The sequence below is a fragment of the Salvelinus namaycush genome, chromosome 35, assembly GCF_016432855.1.
Source record: "Salvelinus namaycush isolate Seneca chromosome 35, SaNama_1.0, whole genome shotgun sequence".
Taxonomy (NCBI): Eukaryota; Metazoa; Chordata; class Actinopteri; order Salmoniformes; family Salmonidae; genus Salvelinus; species Salvelinus namaycush.
In genome coordinates this window covers 31326960-31351492 of record NC_052341.1, presented here as the reverse complement: position 1 = coordinate 31351492, position 24533 = coordinate 31326960, and the positions used below count along the sequence as shown (strand labels likewise).

At 43.3% G+C, this 24533-nt stretch overlaps 2 protein-coding genes across 2 annotated transcripts in view; one reads left to right on the top strand and one right to left on the bottom strand.

Annotated features, from left to right (window-relative positions):
* The window catches only part of LOC120030067 (arf-GAP with dual PH domain-containing protein 1-like), a 34994-nt gene extending 20766 nt beyond the window's left edge, over window positions 1-14228 (top strand). The window contains exons 3-10 of the mRNA XM_038975385.1: window positions 76-167; window positions 1115-1197; window positions 4561-4673; window positions 4993-5139; window positions 8822-8905; window positions 8994-9128; window positions 9283-9511; window positions 14200-14228. Of these exons, the coding sequence (XP_038831313.1) occupies window positions 79-167; window positions 1115-1197; window positions 4561-4673; window positions 4993-5139; window positions 8822-8905; window positions 8994-9128; window positions 9283-9511; window positions 14200-14228 (909 nt within the window). The 5' untranslated portion in view covers window positions 76-78. The remainder of the gene's footprint in view (window positions 1-75; window positions 168-1114; window positions 1198-4560; window positions 4674-4992; window positions 5140-8821; window positions 8906-8993; window positions 9129-9282; window positions 9512-14199) is intronic.
* A 5711-nt stretch (window positions 14229-19939) lies between these two features.
* Window positions 19940-21976, bottom strand: LOC120029721 (transcription factor Sox-8-like). Its single transcript, XM_038974992.1, has 3 exons — window positions 21538-21976; window positions 20925-21172; window positions 19940-20700 (listed from the first exon to the last, which is right to left on the bottom strand). The coding sequence occupies exons 1-3, from the start codon at window positions 21942-21944 to the stop codon at window positions 19940-19942; spliced, it is 1416 nt and encodes a 471-aa protein (XP_038830920.1). The 5' UTR covers window positions 21945-21976.
* Window positions 21977-24533: the final 2557 nt, after the last annotated feature.

Here is a 24533-nt window from a genome sequence, read left to right as displayed (position 1 = left end):
TACGTCATTGGTTGTCAATGCATTCATTGATTTGTATTAAAACCGAGAAAACTTTATTGTTCCGTCTGTCCTCAGCTAATGGCTGCCATGGGTAATGAACCAGCCAAAGCCAAGTATGAACAGAAGGTTCCAGCATTCTACTACAGACCCAAACACACAGACTGCAAGTAAGTCACCCACATGACAGTTATAATGATGTGCTAACAACGTCTGGTCGATTAGTATGTAGACACTTAGTGGTATACAAAGACATCACTGCTGTGTCAAGTGTTGTTACTGCAAAACGCTTACTGTTTCACACCCGTATTGAAATGTAACACGTACTTCTTCTTCCTTTGTGTGTGTGTGTGTGTCTGTGTCTGTGTCTGTGTGTGTGGTGGATGGTGTATGTGTGCACGTGTGTGTATGTCAGTGTGTTTGCCTGTGAAAGAAAGAGGGAGGGAGAGAGCGCGAGAGAGAGAGAGAGAGAAGCAAAAGTGTGAAATGTAACTTCTACAATGACAGCGCCGAGTTGTGCCTGTGTCATTACTCTTCTCTGTGGCTGCCAACCCAATAAGCATATTACATGTGAGAGAGGGAATAGCGAGAGACAGATTTGGTTCTGTGTCAATTGAATGGATTACTTTAATCTGAATAATCTGATGTTTGTTCTGAAAAGATGCCAAATACGATCTAACCGTACTGACATGATTACAAGAGACACCTAAAAAAAGATAGGAACATCTAAAATAGACCTGCATACAGTTTAAAAACATATATCAGAGAGAGAGAGAGGGGAGAGGCTGTTGTTGTCATGGTGAGGTTCACTCCTCTACACACACAACCAAAAAAAGATCATCTGTTATTAATCTGTTTACTCATGCTAATCAATCTCTTTGTCCTGGAGTAAAGGTGTAAAGGAGATTGTGTGTGTGTGTGTGTGTGTCTGCGTGCCTGTGGGCAATGAAGATGAAAGGAAAGGAGAATCTGTCACAGCGAGATAAATAGAAATGTGGCCTGTGTCCCAACCTCCCAGCTTGTTAGTTCATCATTCATTCACATAGCAGCGTGGAACCTGTGCTATAGAGAAAGGTGAGAGAAGGTGAAACCCATCCATTGCTTCATTGTGCTCCAGGCTACTGCGGGAGCAGTGGATCCGAGCCAGGTACGAGAGGAACGAGTTTGAGTTCATCGAGAAACAGGAGCCATACTCTGCAGGTGAGCTGGCACACACACACACACACGCACACACGCACACACACACACACACACACACACACACACACACACACACACACACACACACACACACACACACACACACACACACACACACACACACACACACACACACACACACACACACACACACACACACACAAGCTTTGCGTATGCAAAGCTATGGATGCAGAGCTATGCAAAATCAAACCAACAGATAGTCCTTTAATCCATTGCACTCAACAGTGGCCACACAAATGCTTTTTGTGAACTATGAATTTGAAGAAAGGATGACGTTGAGGCGTAGAATGAGGGCAGAGTGAATATGTCTGGCCTTGTGTTCTTCTCTTGGTGGTTGTTTGTGTTCTTGCTAAGGTGAGGCAGACAGTATAAGTGTCAATGTCAGTGAATGACTCATGCTCTTATTTCATTGCATGAAAGCACTCTCGCTCTTATTGGAGCCAGACTGGACTCTCATTGATTAAAGATGACCTCATCTGTTTACTATGAGATTCTCCTTCCTCCTTGGGCACGCACGCACACAGTAGTGATCCGCGGGGTTGACTCATAACCCGCAGTTATATCCTCAGGGTGGTCGGGTTTAGGGTTGTGCAATATTGTGTGGATGAAGGGCGGGTGGGTAAAGAGAGACCAATGCATTAAAAATCCATGAATGTAGAATTCTTCACATCTATAGGCTACTTTGAGGTTTTCCCGTTCAGAATTTCTTCATCTGGCATTCGTTCGGAAGCTTTAGGGCCTAACTGTATGGGCACCAAATACATGCCGTTTTTTTGGTTTCAGCAGAACATTACTAGGCTACTCTGTTAAGGTATCACGGGATCCGGCAGTCTAACTTAGGAGGTTTTCAGCACCAGAGAACAACCAGTATTAAAATAAGGTACAGAACAAAGGTTGTATTTACATATTATTTTGATTTATTTGCTGTCCAGTGAAATTAGTGCAGGTGAATATTTACAACAGCAGTCCTCCTGATAACGGTAAAGAACGGGCTTATATGCCCACAATAACCCAGCGCACCCGATTGTAGAGAGACCATACCAATGCGCACTTAAAGTGGATACATGAATAGACCATCGTTATAGGCACTACAAGGAAATCAAAAACAGACCGCAATAAACATACACCATATTTGCTACAGTTACTGGTTAAGCAATACAATGGATTGTGGGTGGTTGCGGGTGATCAAACAGCTGACCTGCGCATGACTAACATGCACACGTGCATGCACAAGCATGCACGCACACGCACACACACACACACACAGCGCACACAAACAGACAGACACACACACGCGCGTTTGTTTTACTATCCTTGTGAGGACCGAACAATTGATTCCCATTCAAAATCCTATTTTCCCTAACCTCTAACCCTAACTCCTAACTCTTAACCTAACACTAACCTTAATCCAAAACCCCTAATACTAAAGCTAACCCTAACTCTTAACCCTTAATCTAATCCTAAAATAGTATTCTTCCTTGTGGGGACCGGCGAAATGTTCCCAGTTGTCTGAATTTTCCTTGTTTTACTATCCTTGTGAGGACTTCTGGTCTCAACAAGGATAGTAAAATCAAAAACACACATACTCCTTTCCTTTCATCTTAATTACACACACACACACACACACACACACACACACACACACACACACACACACACACACACACACACACACACACACACACACACACACACAGCTATATGTCTGTGATACATAGGGATGCATTGGGCAGGAGATTTGTATTTGTTTATATCTATTTGCATCACATAATATTTGCATCGTCTATACATTTGCATCGGCTGTACCCAGGGTTAAAATTAATAGATCCATAGGTCCTACCCTCATCCAGACATCTGTCGCCTCTCTACCCTCTTTAGGGCCTTATATGTTCTGTTACCTACAGTACCTGTCAAAAGTTTGGACACACCTACTCATTCAAGGTTTTTTGTTTATTCAATGTGAAGACAACAAAACTATGAAATAACACATGTTAAATCAAAATATTTTATATTTGAGGTTCTTCAAATAGCCACCCTTTGCTTTGATGACAGCTTTGCACACTCTTGGCATTCTCTCAACCAGCTTCATGAGGTAGTCACCTGGAATGCATTTCAATAAACAGGTGTGCCTTGTTAAAAGTTCATTTGTGGAATTTCTTTCCTTCTTAATGCGTTTGAGCCAATCAGTTGTATTGTGAAGCTGAAGCTGGTTGAGAGAATGCCAAGAGTGTGCAAAGCTGTCATCAAGGCAAAGGGTGGCTACTTTAAGAATCTAAAATATATTTTGATTTGTTTACACTTTTTTTGTTTACTACATGATGTGTTATTTAATCGTTTTGATGTCTTCACTATTATTCTACAATGGAGAAAATAGTAAAAATAAAGAAAAACCCTTGAATGAGTAGGTGTGTCCAAACTTTTGACTGGTACTGTACATCTTCTGTAGAGCAAGGAGGGTGGTGGTAAACTAGACTCCCAGTGCTCAATGGCAGTATTGATTCTGTATGCAGAGAAAAGGGAGGAGTGGGGGTTGTTATTGATCGATGAGGTAATGCAAGGTGAATAAATCACGATTAACTGGGAAAAGGAGAGATGCCAACCTCTGTCACCAGGGGATGGAGAGATGAGAGGGAGGAGAAAACAAGGGATAGATGAGGAAGGAGAGACGTTGGGGGTATGGGACTTGAGGGGTGTTGGATGGGAAGATTGAAAATGGGGATTAGTAGTATGTCATGCATTGATACAGTATATGTGAGTGTGTATGAGATAGATAGATAGATAGATAGATAGATAGATAGATAGATAGATAGATAGATAGATAGATAGATAGATAGATAGATAGATAGATAGATAGATAGATAGATGGGGATACAGTGAACCGAGATTCGTGGGAAGGAGGAGAAAGGAAGATAGAGAAGTAAAGAGAGAAAATAGAGGGGGAGGAGGGAGAAAGAGAGAATATGAGCGAGTAAGAGAGAGTTGAAGAGAGTGTGTAGTCTGTAATGAATTATACACAGTGCTCTGTACTGCCACTTAATGAAACCACTTCCTGTCTGTAAGAGGTCCAGAAATAGACTGGAAGGACTAGAGTGCTGTGTCATTGACATGTAAAAGAATGTATAGTACTTTACCATCAGTGAGGTAATTTTTTCTTCCTGCCTTTTGTCCTATGACTTCCTCTCTCGTATACTCTCTTTCACCTAAAGCCCCTCTCTCTGTCTCTTCACCCCTCTCTTTCTGTCTCCCTTTCTCTCTCCCTTCATACGCTTTGGTATTTCTTGATTACACCAGAGAGTTATTTCAGTTTGTCTGAGTTTGTCTGGTGGGTTTCTATCTACCCAGGGTACAGAGAGGGGTTTCTATGGAAACGCGGGCGAGACAACGGCCAGTTCCTCAGCCGGAAATTCATCCTGTCAGAACGAGAGGGGGCGCTCAAGTATTTCAACAAGCAGGACGTAAGGCTGGAGTCAACACGTGTTCACATCTGCACATGCTCTCACACATAAATACAAGCATGTTCCTGGGAAACGTAATCTCCAGCTAACTTATGCTACTAGCTTTCAGGTTAATCATCTCTTTCAAGTTAATCATGAATACTTGTATAGCACGCTATGTAAATGTGTCCACAAGGAAACTAAAACAAATACCTCAACAGACTTAATCTCCTTACCTATCTTTTTGTGTTTACTGTAAACATACAGTATGTATTATTCGATGTAACGATTTATACGTATACTGTATTTATGTACCGTACAGTTTGTGTATCTCCCCCAGGCGCGGGACCCCAAGGCGGTGATGAAGATCGAGACTCTCAATGCCACGTTCCAGCCGGCTAAGATAGGCAACCCCTACGGCCTGCAGATTACTTACCTGAGAGACAACAGCACCAGGAACATCTTCGTCTACCACAGCGACTCTAAGGTGAGGCATTATGGGTGACTGTGACCAAAAGGACTCTGCGGCTCTGTATCCTGGTCCCAGATCTGTTTATACTGGTATAGCCAACTCCTATTGTATAATGTGTAAATGCACGGAATTCTTAGAGGTATGATGAATCATCAATTGAATGGTACACCTAATATGGCCGCTGTTCCTCATATGAAGGAACACTGATTTACTTTTTTGCTCCACTAAAAGTTTTGCGATTATGCTGCGGTACTTAGAGGTAATTTGTGGTTTAGTACGGTACCCTGCGTCACCACTTCATTGCTCCAGACCAGCGCAAGGGGGAGTTAGAGCACTGATTATGCTTTTGGGTCCTACTGTGTCTCTAACTGACAATGAATGGGCAACATAAACCTAAATAGAAACTGATAATTGTGCACGACTTCAGTATTACTTACTAAAACTGTTGTTACACTAAGGTTTTTATTATTTTATTTTGCTCTTACTGTAGTACTGTATGCCACTCCCGACCGGTCACATTGTACAGCGCCTAAGTGGCGCAACGGTCTAAGACACTGCATAGCAGTGTAAGCTGGTTTACTACAGATGCTGGCTCAATACCTGTACCAGCCTCGGCTGGGAGACCCATTTGTTGATTGTAGGTTTTTGGTTTCTCTCCCTCTAAAAACAGAAATAAATCATTCTAAATAACAAACTGGCTTTATTTACAAATTAGTAACAATGTCTCAACCCATGTTCAAGAATGGCCTTTTTCTCTCTCATTTTACTGTAGTGAACACGAGGGGAGACAGAGAGCTGGTTTCAAGCGCAGGGCGCAGCAGGTGTTTATTGCAAAGGACCACAGGAGGAAGCAGGTAGCTGGGTCCAGGGGCAGGCAGAAGGTCATACACAGGGGGTCCAAAAGGGCAACAGTACAGGCAGGGAAAAGGCTAGTAACGTAGTCCGGGAGATCAGGCAATAGGTAGATAACAGGAAATCCGATAAGCTGAAGTACAGGCAGGGAATAGGCAAAAGGCGTAGTTAGTGAGACAGGCAAAAAGTATCATACACGGGAGGATTAAATCACGAGAAAAACAGAGCTCTGAAAGACATGCGTCACAAAACAAACAATACCTCACAGTGATGCGGTGCAAAGAACTGAACTAAATAGTGTGTGATAATGACATACAGGTGTGTGAACAGGTGATCAGTATTCAGGTGATTGGGATCTGGAGAGTGAGCTGTGTTCAGGGGATCTAGGTATTTGAGGGTGTGAGTTGGAAGCAGAAGTTACATTTACGTTATTTGAAAACAAAATCATCTCCAAAATATTGTTATTTGTTTAAACAAAGCGATTATTATTATTATTAATTGAGAATGATATAAAAGCCTGTTGGATATTCTCACAGATATATTATTAACCCTGTTATTAGCAGGACAATATATATTGGTCATATTGGTCATGGCTCGCGAGTGGCACACAATGGGATTGCCTTGCAGTTCTCCAGCTGTATCCACTGAAAGCGTGCGAGATTCAAGGCACGAGGGTAGGGGGCACGGGATGGGCCGCAGAGCCGCACACAGAAGGCCGACCTAGCCCATGGGGAAGGGAAGAGGAGGAGGAAGGGGGAGGGGTCCCACCCCGCCAGACTGGCAGCACTAAGGGGCATTGCACTAATAATGGCGCTGACTAGGGAAGCGTTCCCGCTGTTCTGTTCTTAGTGCCAGTCTGCACGTTCAAACTAAAACAATGTAACTAATAATGGCATCTTTATGCTTTCATTAATAAAATAATGATAAAATACTCTTTCAAAATGTTGATGTTTATTTAGTTATGGATCCATTACTATGGGAATAAATATCACTGAATTACAGCAATATCCTCCAATCCTCTATATGTAATTATTGGCGGAGAGACACGTCATATTTTTCGATATACTCTAGGCCTACCGCAGGCGACATGAGTCTCACTAGTGTTGAGTAAAGTGCTGTTAAAAGTGGTGTAGGTGTTATTTATTTAAAGCGCATATTGAAGTTAGAAGCAATTGGATTTGAAGCAATAGCCTACAACTATTTTAGCACCATTTTGCGCTGCTCTGAGACAAGCATGGGGACTGGTCTTGATAAATCAATGAGATTTCTATTTTCACAGAATCTCTGTTTGGGTATGTTAGACTTATGCTCTTAGTGTAACCTTTATTTAACTAGGCAATTCAGGTAAGAACAAATTCTTATTTACGAGGACAGCCTACTCATTCCTCCCCATCGGGGAATTGAACCCCAGTCTTGTAAGGTTCTGGTTTTCTTTTCTTAGTCAACCTTGTGTTCTTGAACATAGCCCTGTTCCTTTGTGTTCTGGAACGTAGCCCTGTCTTTCATTTTTGATCATAGATATTTTACTAGTCAAGTCAGTTAAGAACAAATTCTTATTTTCAATGACGTCCTAGGAACAGAGGGGTAACTGCGTTGTTCAGGGGCAGAACGACTTGTCAGCTCGGGGATTTGATCTTGCAACCTTGCTGTTACAAGTCCAACACTCTAACCGCTAGGCTACCTGCCGCCCCAGGTAGCCTAATTCACCTGTGTTCGTTTCTCACTTGGTCTCATCAGCTCCCTATTTATATCAGTTCTTTCTGTTTGTATAGTTGTGAGCTATTGTTTGTTTTTGACTACCTACCTGTGTTTGACCATTGCCTGCCTGCCTGTGATCACGATTCCTGCCTTCTGCGAAGGCTTAGTAAACATCTGCCACACTCTGCGTGTGAATCTACACATTTTTCTCCCTGAGTATTCATTACAGGTCTCCCGCGTGCCCGCATTCTTTAGTACAGCCACTATTGAAGGCTATCAAATGCTCTTCTGGTGGTCAAATTAGCACTAGCTAGCATTAATGGTACCAGTGGTTCACACTTAAATAACGTGTCATAGAATTCTGCGGCACCATACAAGCTGCGCCACAGTATACCGCAACTTTTAAAGGACGAGCCACTGCAGTCTGTTAAACTAAATTTGAGTCTCTACACTCTTGTAAAAAAATGGGTTCCAAAAAGGTTCTTTGGGTTTACCCATAGGAAAACACTTTTCGGTTCCAGGTAGAACTCTTTTGGGTTCCATGTAAAACCCTCTGGGGAAAGGATTCTACAAGGAACCCAATATGATTCTACCTGGAACCAAAAAGGTTTCTTCAAAGGGTTCTCCTTTGGGGACAGCCGAAGAACCCTTTTAAGCTCTAGATAGCACCTTTTGCTGTTCTGGATAACCAAGGGAGAGTGGAAATCAACATGTCTAGATATCTATTTCATCAGTAGACGTGTTCTTCAAAGTGACAGCAGTACTCGTCATCCTGCCGTGTAATCTGGTCAGTGGAGCTGGCTAGAGGAATCTCAATCACACACAGAGTTGTTGGCTGGCGGGCTGTTTTTCTCTGAGGGTTTACTGCTGTGCACACAGGTGATCATCTCTCTCAGTAGCAAGTCACCCTTGTCTGTGGGTTAGGATGAAAGGCACAGCGTGTACAGCTGGTTAACAGACACGATAGCAAGCTTGAACAGAACAGTAATATTAAAGCTGTTTTGTCGTGATATAATACCTTGATCACGTATCGTAATGTTCCATACTGTAGCAGGTTTACGGTCTTCTCAATGCAGGGATGACTCTGAATAAGGCACGTATCTGACTATCTCTGACTAGGATGCTTTTGTGTCTTTTGTTTTGGTAGGAAATGGTGGACTGGTTCAACGCTATCAGAGCTGCCAGGTTCCATTACCTTCAGGTGGCCTTCCCTGGAGCCAGTGATGAGGAGGTGAGGCCACAACATATATTTAGAAATGAGTATTACCACTATTAAACACAATTAAACAAGTAATTTTCTCTCTTGTCTTTGCCTTCAGCTGGTGCCCAAACTTACACGTAGCTTCATGAAAGAGGGCTTCATGGAGAAGACAGGCCCAAAGCACACAGAGGGCTTTAAGAAAAGGTGGTTCACCATGGACGACAGGAGACTCATGTACTTCAAAGATCCTCTGGTGAGGAGACAGACACACCCTACCCTAAAATAACTGATCCATTCTGAATGAACCCTACTTGTCACAACTTTCTATTCTGTGGCATACAGCATACTTTATTCTCTGATCTCTCTCACGCTCTCTTTCCCCCCGCCTCTCCCCCCTCCTCTCTCAGGATGCCTATGCAAGGGGAGAGGTGTTCATCGGCAGTAAAGAGAACAGCTACACCGTGCTCCCAGGCCTTCCCACCTCAACACAGGGCTACCACTGGAACCATGGCATCACCATAGTAACACCAGACAGGAAGTTCCTGTTTGCCTGCGAGACGGAGGCGGAGCAGAGGGACTGGATCGCTGCCTTCCAGAGGGTCATCAACAGACCCATGAGACCACAAGAGTACGCAGGTAAGTCATGAGGCTGAATTACACCGGCGTACTTGAGTATGCACTACATTAGGTGTACTCTTGAGTAGGGCTGTTACGCTGACCATATTACTGCTGCACCGGTGGTCACAAGTCATGAAGGCAGTCAAATTCCACATGACCATTTAGTCACGGTAATTAGGATTCTCCAAGCTCGGATGCTGCTGATGGTCATTAGTAGCCTACCAAACGCGCTAACTTCCTGGTACTCAGCACTCTATTGTCCCTCTAATCACTCTGACATCAATGCAAATGTTATCGCAAATCCAATCGGACACCTCATGAGTGCTCATGTTGCGCAAAATTTCTGCAATTGCGTGAGAAAACAGAGGTTTGATGGCCTCTATTAAAAAGAGGATCCCATCAGCTTTCTATAGGCTAGGCCTACAAAATGTTATTTATCAACTTTCCTAACATTAAGCACATTGATTCCCTTTAACACAGGAGCATAGCCTATCTGGCTGGCATGAAAATGAACCATGGGAAATGCGTCCTCCGTTCGCTATTTAAGTGTATAGATGTCACGACTTCCGCCGAAGTGGGCTCCCCTGCCTGTTCGGGCGGTGCTCGGCGGTCGTCGTCACCGGCCTACTAGCCGCCACCGATCCCTTTTTCCGTGTTCTGTTTGTTTTGTCTTATTAGTTGCACCTGTGTCTATTTGTGTTTGCCTGATGGACTTCCTTATTTAAAGCCAGTATACCCGCCCTTGTTTTGTGCGGGATTATTCTTATGTTACGTGTTTGTGTTGTTGGGTGTGTTCGTGCTCCGGACCGGGTACCCTGTGTTTTGAGTTGGTCCATATGTTTCGCGCCCTGTGTTTTGGGTATTGCTTTTGGTGCCATATTAAAGCACTTCTCCCTATGGAACTCTCTGCTCTCTGCGCCTGATTCTTCCCTCACACACCTAGTCATCCGTGACAATAGATGACATGTATTTTTTCCCCCATGCCCCTGTGCCGAGACAGGTGCATGATAATGGTCCATTCTAAATCAAAACTCATTTCACACATATATTATACGTAAAGACAACATTTAAATTAAGAATAGTCTGATGGGTGACAATATTAGACTATCACTTGTGAATGAGGTATTATCACCTTGTGAATGATGCCCAGCTTGTGCATTAAGGCAAGAAGCTCATATCTTTTTTTTGGCAACTTTTTCAAATCATAGTCCCCTGCATGTACCCTAGACCATAGGTCTATATGTTTTGATAAGGATCGTATTACAACTAAAGTGGCCAAATAACTTGTTAAAATGATGCACATGAATCCTCTTTATAACCAGTGTAGAGCCTAACTGGCCTACATAAGCAGCGTGTGAGTTTCAAGTTTGGGGAATAAAGCATTACACGCATAATCACATTTGCCATCACTTTTGAGAACAGTGTTTTCTTCTAATTGATTGCATTTTGGAACATTCGTGCTTATTGCTAAACGATCAGCCTCATTGCTTTGAAACGTTTTTTTGTTGTTGATGCAAGTGGTTGTATTCATTTGGGATCTATCGCATCCCACAACTGTCTCAGAGTATGTTTGGAATATTTATGTATTGCACAGAAGCACAAGTTGACCAATAGAATAGGTCAACTTGTGTACTATGGGAGATAGTAGATTGACATAAGCAATTGCTTTTGCTGTTCGTCAGGCCGACTCATCTTGTTGGCTGATGAAATGTAGGATAAATGTGGACAGTTCTAACGTCTTCAATATGCGCCTCAGAGTTCAATAAGAGGGAAGCGCCCAGATGCGTCCCAGATGTGTCTGTCTTCATTCACTTGTAGCCTACTACTTAGCTGAAATGCCTGTGAAAAGGACCCGATCACGGGCATGAGCTACAATTGTCGGGAAGTTTGCATACACTTAGGTTGGAGTCATTACAATTTGTTTTTCAACCACTCCACAAATTTCGTGTTAACAAACTATAGTTTGGGCAAGTCGGTTAGGACATAATAGTAGTAATAATGATAGTAATTTTTCCAACAATTGTTTACAGACAGATTATTTCACTTATAATTCACTGTACCACAATTCCAGTGGGTCAGAAGTTTACATACACTAAGTTGACTGTGCCTTTAAACAGCTTGGAAAATTCCAAAAATTATGTCATGGCTTTAGAAGCTTCTGATAGGCTAATTGACATCATTTGAGTCAGTTGGAGGTGTACCTGTGGATGTATTTCAAGGCCTACCTTCAAACTCAGTGCCTCTTTGCTTGACATCATGGGAAAATCAAAAGAAATCAGCCAAGACCTCAGACAAAAATTATAGACTTCCACAAGTCTGGTTCATCCTTGGGAGCAATTTCTAAACGCCCGAAGGTACCACGTTCATCTGTACAAACAATAGTACGCAAGTATAAACACCAGCCGTCATACCGCTCAGGAAGGAGACACGTTCTGTCTCCTAGCGATGAACGTACCTTGGTGTGAAAAGTGCAAATCAATCCCATAACAACAGCAAAGGACCTTGTGAAGATGCTGGAGGAAACAGGTACAAAAGTATTTATATCCACAGTAAAATGAGTCCTATATCGACATAGCCTGAAAGGCCGCTCAGCAAAGAAGAAGCCACTACTCCAAAACCGCCATAAAAAAGACTACGGTTTGCAACTGCACATGGGGACAAAGATCATACTTTTTGGAGAAATCTCCTCTGGTCTGATGAAACAAAAATATAACTATTTGGCCATAATGACCATTGTTATGTTTGGAGGAAAAAGGGAGATGCTTGCAAGCCGAAGAACACCATCCCAATCGTGAAGCACGGGGGTGGCAGCATCATGTTGTGGGGGTGCTATGCTGCAGGAGGGACTGGTGCGCTTCACAAAATAGATCATCATAGGCATCATGAGGAAGGGAAATTATGTGGGTATATTGAAGCAACATCTCAAGACATTAGTGAGGAAGTTAAAGCTTGGTCGCAAATGGGTCTTCCAAATGGACAATGACCCCAAGCATACTTCCAAAGTTGTGGCAAAATGGCTTAAGGACAACAAAGTCAAGTTATTGGAGTGGCCATCACAAAGCCCTGACCTCAATGCTATAGAGAATTTGTAGGCAGAACTGAAAAAGCGTGTGCGAGCAAGGAGGCCTACAAACCTGACTCAGTTACACCAGCTCTGTCGGGAGGAATGGGCCAAAATTCACCCAACTTATTGTGGGAATCCTGTGGAAGGCTACCTGAAACGTTTGACCCAAGTTAAACAATTTAAAGGCAATGCTACCAAATACTAATTGAGTGTATGTAATCTTCTGACCCACTGGGAAAGTGATGTAAGAAATAAGAGCTGAAATCAATCATTCTCTCTACTATTATTCTGACATTTTCACATTTTTTAAATAAAGTGGTGATCCTAACTGACCTAAAACAGGGAATTTTTACTAGGATTAAATGTTAGGAATTGTGAACAACTAAGTTTAAATGTATTTGGCTAAGGTGTATGTAAACTTCCGACTTCAACTGTACATCTGAGAGAGCCATGTGAGTGAGAGGAGCTTCGGAGTGCGGCAGCCGGGAGAAGGGAATTATAATTAGCCTATTATATTCAGCCCAAGGGCACAATGGCCACTTTGGCCGCAAAAGGCATGGATTTTTTAGGGGGCATTACCGCCACACAAGGGGGATGCCACCGGGAAATTCGAGTCTTGGTGAGAATATTATCAAGTGCTTGTCAAATTGTGAATGAGAACTGATGTAATGAGTGAAGCTTGTGACTTTTTTCAAATCATCACTAGAGTCCCATCATGCAGCCTTAGAATGTTTTAAAAATCTTAACATATAGCCCAACGTTTGTATCACAACTAAAGTTGCATAAACAACTCTAAATTAAGCATATAGGACTGGTTTCTTTGTTAACCGCTCAACACAGAATAGCCACATGTACGCACTTCCATTGAAATCGTTTAGAGAAAATATCCTTTCTATTTTATGTTCAATTGTATTCGTCATACTATAAAATCATTTTTAAAAATTATGCCACAGAATTCCAAGCAAATCTAGTCTGCTAAATGAACGAGTGTAGCCCACAGCCATATGGCATAGCCATATCAGGGCCCAACATAAGAACAACTCAGAGTATGCTATTCTGTTCATTTTTTAATATCATGTTTCTTAAGACCTGTCAAAAATAAATAATGGATTTATAGTGATTGTGCAGGCTATATTAAATGGATTTATTCGTTTTTTTTAAAAATGTAGATGTTCCAAAGATCTGCATCCGTGGCTGGTAGGCTATGCGTGGAAGCCAGCAGATGTTAAACACGTTTATGCTAACCGTGAGCCCGGCAGCTATTTTCTTTACAATCACCGGGTGTCACAGCTTTACTCTTGAGGAGTATGCATGTATGCAGATATTGCATCTTTGCAATAATATTTGCAGGGTATGTACAACCCCCAATGTAACTAGTCAAGGTCTCACAAGCAGTTGCTTGGCTGAAGCCTATGTTTTATGGCAGGGCTAAAACAAAAACCTGCACACCGGGTAACTCCCTAGCACCAGCATTGGTATTAATCACTATACTTATGGATTGATGGTGTGTTTTTAGAGGCAGTCCAACGCAGGTTAAGGAGTGATTGCCTGTTTATGTACTGTGCTGTGTCTATATGCCTATCTGTGATTATATCTCTATGTTGTGGTAACACTGACTGGTTTTCTGCTCTTCACCGTGCAGTGGAGGCCCATTTCAAACACAAGCCCTGAGACTGGAGCTCGAGCTGTCACTCTACTGGTCAGCTCAAGTCCCACCAAGAACAGAACAGACAGGATTTCTCTGCAGAGACCCCAGAATAACACAAGTCTCTACTGTACCTGGAGCGAAGGAACGAGATGATAGAGATGGAAGAAATAGATCAGAGAGGAGAGAGAAAAACAATAAAAGGTCTTACTTCTCTACCTCTTCTGAACCTGATGCCTAAACCAGGGGTTAGAGGTCAGGGGTCAGGGGATTTGAGAGGAGAGAAAATAACACTGAAATATCAATTCCCCTGCTGCCGCTCTCCACATAGACTCTTCCTCACTGCACCCCCGCTCTTAGTGTTGTGAGTGGTTCATCCCTTGTTGTATACTAATGAGTCATGTTCACTGTGTTTGTTGAGAGAAGTACTGTAATTGTAATTTATTGATTGGACAGTTTTGATGACAGTGGATTTATGCAATTTCTCTGATTGTTCTAAACGTATGCTTTTAGGCAGGGCTATACGCATCTCGTGGCTGTTTATTTTGAAATATAAATGTGAATGTAAATATTTTGTTACTTCATGCAACAGGGTTGTAATTGATTTAATATGAACTGATTCAATCAAATTGTGTTTATCATTGAAAGACACTAGATGGCACTCTAGGCCATTGTAATACATCACCCATGATGTGCGTTGTCATTCTATTGGTCTGCCGCTGTAATAAACTTGACAGGGATCCAAGCTGAGAACAATCCCGTTGACCGTGTCTCCTTTACTTCGGATTCTTATGATCAGATAAATAATGAAATAATGCTATTTGGTTTTCATCAACCGCTGGGCTCGCTCTCCCTCTCTCTGTCAAGGTTATATTTTCTCTGTCACTCCTCTCTCTCTAGCGCAAGGGTTCCCAAAACTGTTCCGCACAAATCTACGCTAGAAAATGAAGGGAACCCCACTTTATTCATATTCACTCAATTCAAGGTCCAGCAGGGCTGTCCCAGTGCATAATTACATGAAAGTGTATTTTAATAGTGTAAAAGGCCCTTAGTTGACACTCAAATGTTGTATTATACAGTAAACCCATTTGAAGAGAGAACAATTCATTTGTTTGATCAAATTTGAACCCAGTTCAATTTCAGGGTTTGGAAACCACTACTCTAGTAGTCTCTTGTCTTCAGATAATGTGTGCGGGTGTGCCTGTGTTTGTTTGTGCGCTCGTGTGCGTTCTCGTAGTATGCATGTGTGCAGAACGGATAGGGCCACCCTCCCGAAGCTGTGTGCTTCTCTGTGCTGACTGATGCGTGGACACAGACAGACACACAGCTGCCGTTAAAGGTGGCGGTTGGAGAGCTCAGACAGCTGTTGGAATTCCACCCAGGGAGAGTTCTAGTGTTAAGCCTGGGCTGGATGGACACTGAGGCGGGTGGGAAGTGTGGCTCAGCAGTTGTGAAGTGTGGAGAACCAATATGGGCTGAAGTGTGTTGACTGTATGCACAAACACCCGCACAAGGAGCATGATCATGTCTGTGCAGCTTACACATGCCCACAGACTTGGTATTGTGTGTAATTAAAAGTTCACAACAGTTCAATTATGTAGTAAATACTTTTGGTAACATTGTAATTGTTAGATGTGGTGGAGCGTTGATTCTTGTCAATTGGCGTGTCTGTGTGGGCATGTGATTATCTCTGTTTATTTGTTTGCGTAACTATAAGGACATGCTCCCGTCATGTCTCCATACATACAGTATGTGCCTGTTCTGTGAACTGCGTGCCTTTCCTGTGAACTTCCAGTAAATTGTACCACATTCACATCTCGGTTCCACATGGCGGGAAATCCTTGAGGGATACTCCTCCGTGTGTGTGTGTGTGTGTGTGTGTGTGTGTGTGTGTGTGTGTGTGTGTGTGTGTGTGTGTGTGTGTGTGTGTGTGTGTGTGTGTGTGTGTGTGTGTGTGTTGGGAGGTTAGGATTAAGAGCTTCAGAGGGGGTCAGGCTCATGGCGCTGCAGCCCAATCGTCATAGTAACAGCTGGGATACAGTCGCACATGCTACCTTCACTCTTTCTTTCCCTCTCTCTTTCTGACACCTTTTTCTCCCTCCCTCAGTTTTCTGTAATCTCACTGACTTTCGGGTTCCCATCTGCTTCTGCCATCAAGACGAAGTAAATTAACATTGTCTTTATCTATTGGTAATACAGTATATTTTCTTATTTTAAACATTTAGATTTTATTCATATGAAATAGTATGCTGCAAATGTACATGTACTGAATATATAAAGCGGATATAGCGTATGAGTGAGTTGGCAGATTTTTTTGTCAGGCATCGAGACAGGCCATCCCTCTGTCTGCGAGATGGGGACTACATGCTTTTCCCAAGGACTGGCGCCAAAGCAATGTGCTGTGGTCACCGCGGTGAAGTTTCACGGTTGCTCTGTTTCTGGCATCGTGAATCATCGCAGACCACTCCAGACCACTCCAAAGCAAAGTTCTTTCTCTTTATAGGGATTGGAGTGGTCCAACCAGCCAACATGACGGGGGATTGAAGAACAGTTGATACACCCCAAAGGGTCAAAGGGCACTGTTTTTGGTTGAAATGAGAGGTGTACAATATCTGTGGGAACGTCAATGTCTTGGAACCTCCTTAGTCTTTCTATTGATGAATTTGTAGAAAATAGAAGCCATTACTTAGATTGAACAACAGAAATGGGCCTGCAGTTCGAACAACTGTTATTCACCCTTTTGTCATTGTTGCACTGCACAGGAACAACTTACCAGTAGCATCCTGTTATTTTGAGACAGAGAATACCACATAGACAAGATCAGGGAGAAACTTGTACCTCATCACTTGCGTCAGTAGAGGTTTTAGGTCTAATTGACTGTTGTAAGTCTATTACATTGCTGCCCCAGTCTGTTTCAAGTTAGAGGTAATAATTTAGTGATGAGTCTAACCCAATCAGCTGGTGTTTCGTGTTGGTAAAGCCGGAGAAAGGTGGTAAAGCCGGAGGGTGGCTACGGAGAAGCTACAGCACAAATCTAATGAAAAGTGATCCCTTTCACACAAGGGATCCCTTTCACTGCTTAAAATTGTATGATCCACTTATAGGCTTTAACTTCTAACAGCTGTAATGAAAATGAGAAAGATATCAGTAACTTTATAAACATGTTTCAAAATAATTAAGGAGACTAATTGAACAGAACTTAACGTGAACAGAACTTGACTTGGAAGGAAATTAGATAACATATGAAGCTGCTGTCTGAAAGGTATATATTGTAAGTGTGCAGTGATTTAACTGGGATTTGTAGGTGATTGAACAGTAACCCAAAATTGGTCGATTTTCCCATGCAAAGTCTTAGCAGAATTTCAACTGCCTCTGTGTGTTTTTACCAATCCAAATGAGGTGGAACTGCCTTCCCACCTGTACAGTATATATGACCATTTGTGTGGCGAATCACAGTGCGAGTCAGGTCTCCTGATGTGTCCCTCCACACTCCTCTGCCCCTCCGCCCTGGCTCCAGATCCCCGTGGCATCATGGGTAAGTCAATGTTAGTTCTGTCTGGCAGCTTGTTGTCGTTGGCGCCTCGTCAGGCCAGGCAAACTCCAGTAGACACTAACTCAGTGAGACTCACCAGATATTTTCACCATTCAGGAAGTAATTAAACGTGGGTGGAACCCCAAATCCTCAGCCATCATAGCTGTAGTGAAGCCCAGGGGCAGAAACGTAGGGCATTTAGCATGGCCTACGAGTAAATATAGCAACCTATGAGCCAGGTACAGTATATCTGTAAAAAAATAAAAATAAAATTGTTAATAGCTATGTTGGTCTAGGTACAGTGTCCGTTATTCACTGGATGATCAATCTATTCCAGTTGGGCAAGGGATGGTGGTGATTCATGCATCATTTGTATAGCCAAACTCCTGTTGTTATGCAATGCATCCTGATTCATTCTGTCAGCAACTCTTAACACTCTGTCTCCATTCTCTATCCTCATCCCTATCTCTCTTGTTGAGTTTCTACTAAAATGTCATGGCAAACAATAGGCAGGACAGTCTGAGTTACAGCACTGGTGTACTGGTGGCTATACATTTAAATCTGTTCTCACAAAAAAAAGAGAGTATTCCATTCACAAGCCACCCACATCCCATCTGTTCTGATCAGCTTCCCTGCGGTTAATTCTTCTCATACTCTGTTGCTTGTTGGTGCCTTTGGTAATGATGCAGTTTTTATTTGTCAGTCCAATTAATTTCTCTCTCTTTCCCCAGATAAAGGGAGACAAAGGATCTTTCAACAAAGTAATTGCTCATTAAAATTCAGAGCTTTTTGTCTGTGTCACTTGTTCACACGCAAGCACACGCTCGCAAACACACACACGCCCGCTTCTCACTCATGCATGCACACACTCACACACACACACACACGCTTGGTAGTATGCCCACTCTCAGTAACTGCATGGCAAGCATCCATCTTGTCTTCAAGAAACTGCCCTACTACTCACAAACGTTAAGTTTATATGTCATTTGCAAAAATATTCAGAACTGCAAGAAAAAGGTGTGTGGGCCAACGTATTTAACGGCTCTGCATGAGTTCATACAGTGGGTTTTGACCAGAGGCGGTGCCTCCTCTTGACAACGCTTTGCTCCGCTTGAAATTTGCACGAAGTAGAGAAGAGCAGACCTTTTTCTACCACTCCGCTAACAGGGTTTCGCCGCTCACCTTCCCACAATCCCCCGCACATTTCTCTGCGTGCCCTTGTTGAAAAGGAGGAACTTCTCCTAACCGAATTCGTTGTTGGTGAAAACACTCTGCAATGCATTTATTTAATCGTAAAGGTAAACATAAAACAGCATAAATGCGTGGTCACGCGGACTAAATTCATCAAGCATTTACAAGCACCGGTTATAAATGATATTAGCTGGTTTTCATAGAGCCGGCATACAAATAATCCAGTTGACATATCAAGTACAAAAATCCAATAATCAAACCTGGATTGCTCATTGGGCAGTCTCTCCATGTTTTTTTGCAGTTGCCTTTTCAGAAAGACAAGCCATTTCGGCCTTCATCCGCACAGAACTGCTGTGCTGGAATGGACATGTCTTCTTCAAAGGTTGACAAGTGCAGCAGATGCACAGGGCTTAGCTGTCCATGCTATATGACGAGCATGGTGGTTCCTGTCCTCAATCCAGCTGTCCAGTCAATCACAGCATATGGTATATCATTTTACTAATTTCCTTCAACCCTGAAATCTTGTCATCTCGATTTGTAGGAAACATAACTGAACACCTGTTGCCTTGAGTGAAAGTCCCCAGCGCTTTTTCTGACAAGGAATGGAACTGCACTGGAGTGATGAACAGTAACTAAGAAGTGGAATTACTATTCATTTGGTGCATTTGTTAAGCTGGAATGTGCATTCCAATATAAAACATGTTCATATAAAACACAAGTACAAACAATAATTATTCAATCTGAGATAAAGAGTTGAACATAAAGAAAGGCACTTAAAAAAGTTAATCTAGAATTGTATTCATTTGTGATTTTGTGGTCAAAACAGAAGTATGTTCCACATTTTTCCCACAGAAGATTCATGCATGATTGTGGGTAGAGATTCTCTGTCCATTCTGACAAAACCAGCAGGCACTTGTTCTTAGATCATGTCCAACCTTGAGCCTTGTGTCATGTCCTCACTAACACAGCAAAAACAGAAGAAAGTCATATCAGGCCCCATAGGCTGTCATGAGTCTAAGGCCTGGTGAGTGTGGTATAGACCGGCTGCTCCCAATTTGAGGTGGGGCTGTGGGGCGGAGGGATGGCTACGCTGTTGATGAGCGGTTTGCCGTAGGGGCGGCGAGAGGAGTGGAAGTAGGGGTACTGATAGAGACCTGCGGGGTAGCTAGAGTAGGCACTGTAGTAGCTGGGGCTCTGGAGGTCTGCATAGTCACACTGGGGGCTGGGCAGGGAGGAGGAGGATGAGGAGGTTGCAGAAGAGGGGCCGCTTCCAGAGCTGAGGGGGGTGTAGTCGGGGTGGGGTGGCGAGGAGCTGTGGGAGTGCTGGCTGCTGTAGTGGCTGGGACTCAACTGCTCCGTTTTGATCTGCGTTCTGTGGTGAACGCCATCACTGTTACTAGAAGACGAGGAGGAAGAGGGGAGCGCCGCCTCCGCTCCCGCCCCTTTTGGAACCCAAGGCAAGGCATTGCTGTGGGAGTGGCCGTAGGAGGAGATGAGGGATCCAGAGGGGGGGGTGGATCCGTGCCCCCCGTGCCTGTGGTCCGGAGGCGCCGGGGCGGAGCTGTGCCCGTTGAGCGGCAGGTACTGGTCGAACTCGTGGACGTCAAAGGCATCCATGTTGCTGATGACATCGGTGCTCAGCTCAGAGATGTCCAAGTTGCTGAAGTCGATGTTCTGCCGTCCCCCATCCAGGGGGCGTCGGCCCTCATGTTTCAGCCCAAGATACAGCTCTGTCTTGGGGGTGGTGGGGGGTGTGGGGGGACCGTGTGGATGGCCTTCAGAAAAGACACAACAGATGCCTAAACGTTAGCAATGGCATACTAACAAAAGAACGTGCCTGAACACCTCAACCCTGAACCCAGGAGAGATACGTGTTCATACAAGATCTCAATCAGTAAAAAAAAAGACCTGGTGACTGACAAACTGTGTGTTGCTATTGATTATGGATTGTTCTACATTCTTGCACAAATGTATCAAAAATGCTGGGAAATCCACTCACCTGTCCGCTCTGGATGATTATGCCCATTCCCCATGGAGGTCAGTCTGGCCAGACCAGGTTCAGCCTTGTACATCTGGCCTGGGTGGAATTGGGCCAGCTCAGCCCCGGAGTCAGAGTCACTCTGACCTGGCTTGGTGCTCTTCCTTCTCCGGGGTTGGTATTTGTAGTCAGGGTAGTCTTTCTTGTGTTGCACCCTCAGTCTCTCTGCCTCCTCCATAAATGGCCTCTTCTCGCTTTCAGAGAGCAGGCTGGAAATTGATGACAGGTTGGGTTAAGTTGTGGACTATTATAAGATGCACAATGCTGGATGTCACAGTGAATATCATTATCATCATCATTCTAAACATGCCATGTAGAATTAGGTTAATCATTATAACAAGGCAAAGTTGTGCACACATTTTCATGAAACAATACTAGAAAATAAACTAATAATAAGTATCTTGTAACTTGTCAACAATGAACATTGTCTACATCAATCTTCACTGCAGATTTTTGGGTTTGGTGCAAACAACATTTCCATAGTACATCTGTGCCATGTTCTATGCGGCACATTAGGTACGCAAATGTGTACTATACCCCCCATTAAATATATACATTCGTTATCTCTACTGACCGCCAGAGCTTCCCCAAGGTCTTGCTGAGTTCGGCGTTGTGGAGATGCGGGTACTGGTCAGCTAGTTTCCTGCGCGCCGCCTGCGCCCACACCATGAACGCGTTCATCGGCCGCTTCACATGGGGTTTGTTTTTCAGAGACCGGTCTCCTCGTGTAGGCATCGGTACGAGCGACCAGTCGTATCCGTTCAGCACCTGAGACACCGCGTCTCGGATGCACGCGGGAAACCGTTTATCCTCCTCGCTGGTGTCCATTTTTGGGGTTATCCCGTTTCCGGGCGCCTGTCCATCGGAGCCGGTTGGAGAGGACGGGACGTCCGAATCCGAGTCGTCCTGCGACATCGAGCTGGCGGTTCCCGTTGGACTACATGGATGGTCGTTGAATGACTTACTCTTTTCCTCGGTCATGTTCAGTGAAAAATTGCTTTGGTCTATCTAGCTGCCTGTTGATTGTGCCAAATGCGCATTTTACGCACGGAGCCCTGAGTGACGAAAAGTGTAAATGTAAAATCCCAAATGCTGTTAATTCTTACCTATCACCCTGTTGTAAGTTTTGTCATAATGGTCATAATGTCCACACTCTGAAATCTCAGTTTGATACTGACACATTTTGTTGTGCTAAGAGAATGTTGTTGGAATCTGGTTGCGTCCTCTCACTCCACCCCTCATATCTTATTGGTTTGTACATACACTGTAGCTCCACTGATTCCTCCCAATTGTGGGAAATATGAGCCAGTGATTTAAAATGTGTGTTATATACATTCTAATGATTCGTTTTGCTGCATAACCAATGTAAAATTGCTTATATCATTCAGACATTAAAACAGGATACTCGTAGACAAAATTAACATGGTCAGAATTCCAGATTTATATTCAGATACATTAACTGTGGAACCATATGTGCAAGGCATGAACTCTATGGATTTGCAACCTCATAGCAGACCCCCGCCTGTTCTGAGCCCCACCTTTCTAGCAACATTTTTTTAAATGGGGTGATGCCTGTTTTGCATGTTATTTTGGCATTAATACGTGTCACATATCAGTTTGCAAACAATGTTAATAAAGCCGCATACAAACTTGGTTTCTTTTTTGCTTTCTTGAGTAAGGCAGCTCCAAAATGCAGGTGTTTCAGCCTAGCTCAGTGGTTTCTATGGTGGTGGGGCAGCCAGCTGAAAATACGGAGTGTAGGGATTGGTAATGTTCTCTTGCGCTGTCATTGGCTCAGTGTTCTGTCACTCATGGGGACACTACATCACCGCCAAATCTAAGGTTAGAGCTAAAAAATTAAAGACCCTTGGGTGCTGCCATAGAGTTACATTAGAAGTGCCCATCCAAGAAGGCTCAAGGTAATTAGCCACAGGTATAATGACATTTTATCTACAGCAGCTTTGTTGGGATTTTATTTAACCATTATTTTACTAGGCAAGTCTGTCAAGAACAAATTCCTATTTTACAATGATGGCCTAACCAGGCCAAACCCTCCCCTAACCCAAATGATGCTGGGCCAATTGTGTGCTGCCCTATGGGACTCCTGATCCCGGCTGGTTCTGATACAGGCCAGGATCGAACCAGGGTCTGTAGTGACGCCTCTAGCACTGAGATGCAGTGCCGTAGACCGCTGCGCCACTAGCGAGCCATACATGTCAAGATCATGCTTTCAGAATCTTAGCTAGCAAGCTAGCAGTCATCATCATGAATCAAGTTGACAATCTACTGGCAAATCCTTTTTAATCTTATGAGAAATAATGAAAATAAATTATAGATAAAACGTATCGGTCATTGGACATAAACATTACACAACAAGTTGGAAATCACAAATTTAACAATGAGTGGTTTGGACGGAATTAGTGGCTAACTGCAAGCATTGCAAAGCAATCACTAGCCTTCTATTCACTTGAGTGGGTGTGTGGTCCCAAGTCTGGGATTAACGGTCTCTTTTCCAAATTGAATAGGATAAACATTCAACATTGGCCATTGTATCAATCCAGCATGACTTTTGCCGCGCTCAAAACAACTGGAATCTCAGAACTGGGAAATCTGATTTCAGTGAGTTCAAGACAACTGGGAACGAGCTCCAACTGGGAAAATATGTTTTGAACGGTCATCCAAATCGGAATTGCAAGTCGGGAACTAGGGCCTCTTTCTAGAGCACCGACCTGAAGATCACTGATGTCATCATGATTCAACCTTGTTTTTTCAGAGTTCCCAGTTGTCTTGAATGCCCCATAAATTCAAAGAATGACAGACTTTGATGACAAAGTTTGATGACAGAATTTGCACACGAAGGACCGCCGCGCCACCTTCCTGTTCAAGTGAGCACAGCACAACAAGGTGAGTTCAAAACTGTATTGTATGCTGTTGTATAAATTATGTAATATGCTAGGGAGATATGTACTGTAGCTGAGAAAGTAATACTAAGTGTATGTTGTGTAGTAAGCTGTTATTAGCTCATGTGCCTCACTCTAATAATTTGGTATTGTTTCCACTCCTAATTTTGCCTACTGGTCTAACTTGGTGGTGCACATGTAGCCTATAGCCTGTTTTAGAGAAATGTAATAATCTAATATTGTAAGAGCTTTCATTGTCTGCTTATATCCCATACGGTTCTGACTTGGTGTACAGGGAGAATACTGAAAGAATGGCCCATGTTCTGAATTCTGTCGCTGTACATTTCAAAAGTGCTGAACAAATAGTTACAGTATATTGTCCATCCAAGCTCATACATTAATGTCGTAATCGAAATTAGATTTTGTGAAAAAAGATCAGGGTGCCTTGCGAGGATCAGACGACGAGTGGCTAATCTGCCCTTGCCTTCCGTCCTGCTAGCTAATGTTCATTCGCTGGAAAATAAATAGGACGAGCTGAAAGCACATATATCCAACCAACGAGGCATTAAAAACGGTAAGATCTATTGTTTCACTGAGTCGTGGATCAACGACGAAATTAAGAACATACAGCTGGCGGGTTATACACTCAATCAGCAGGACAGAACAGCAG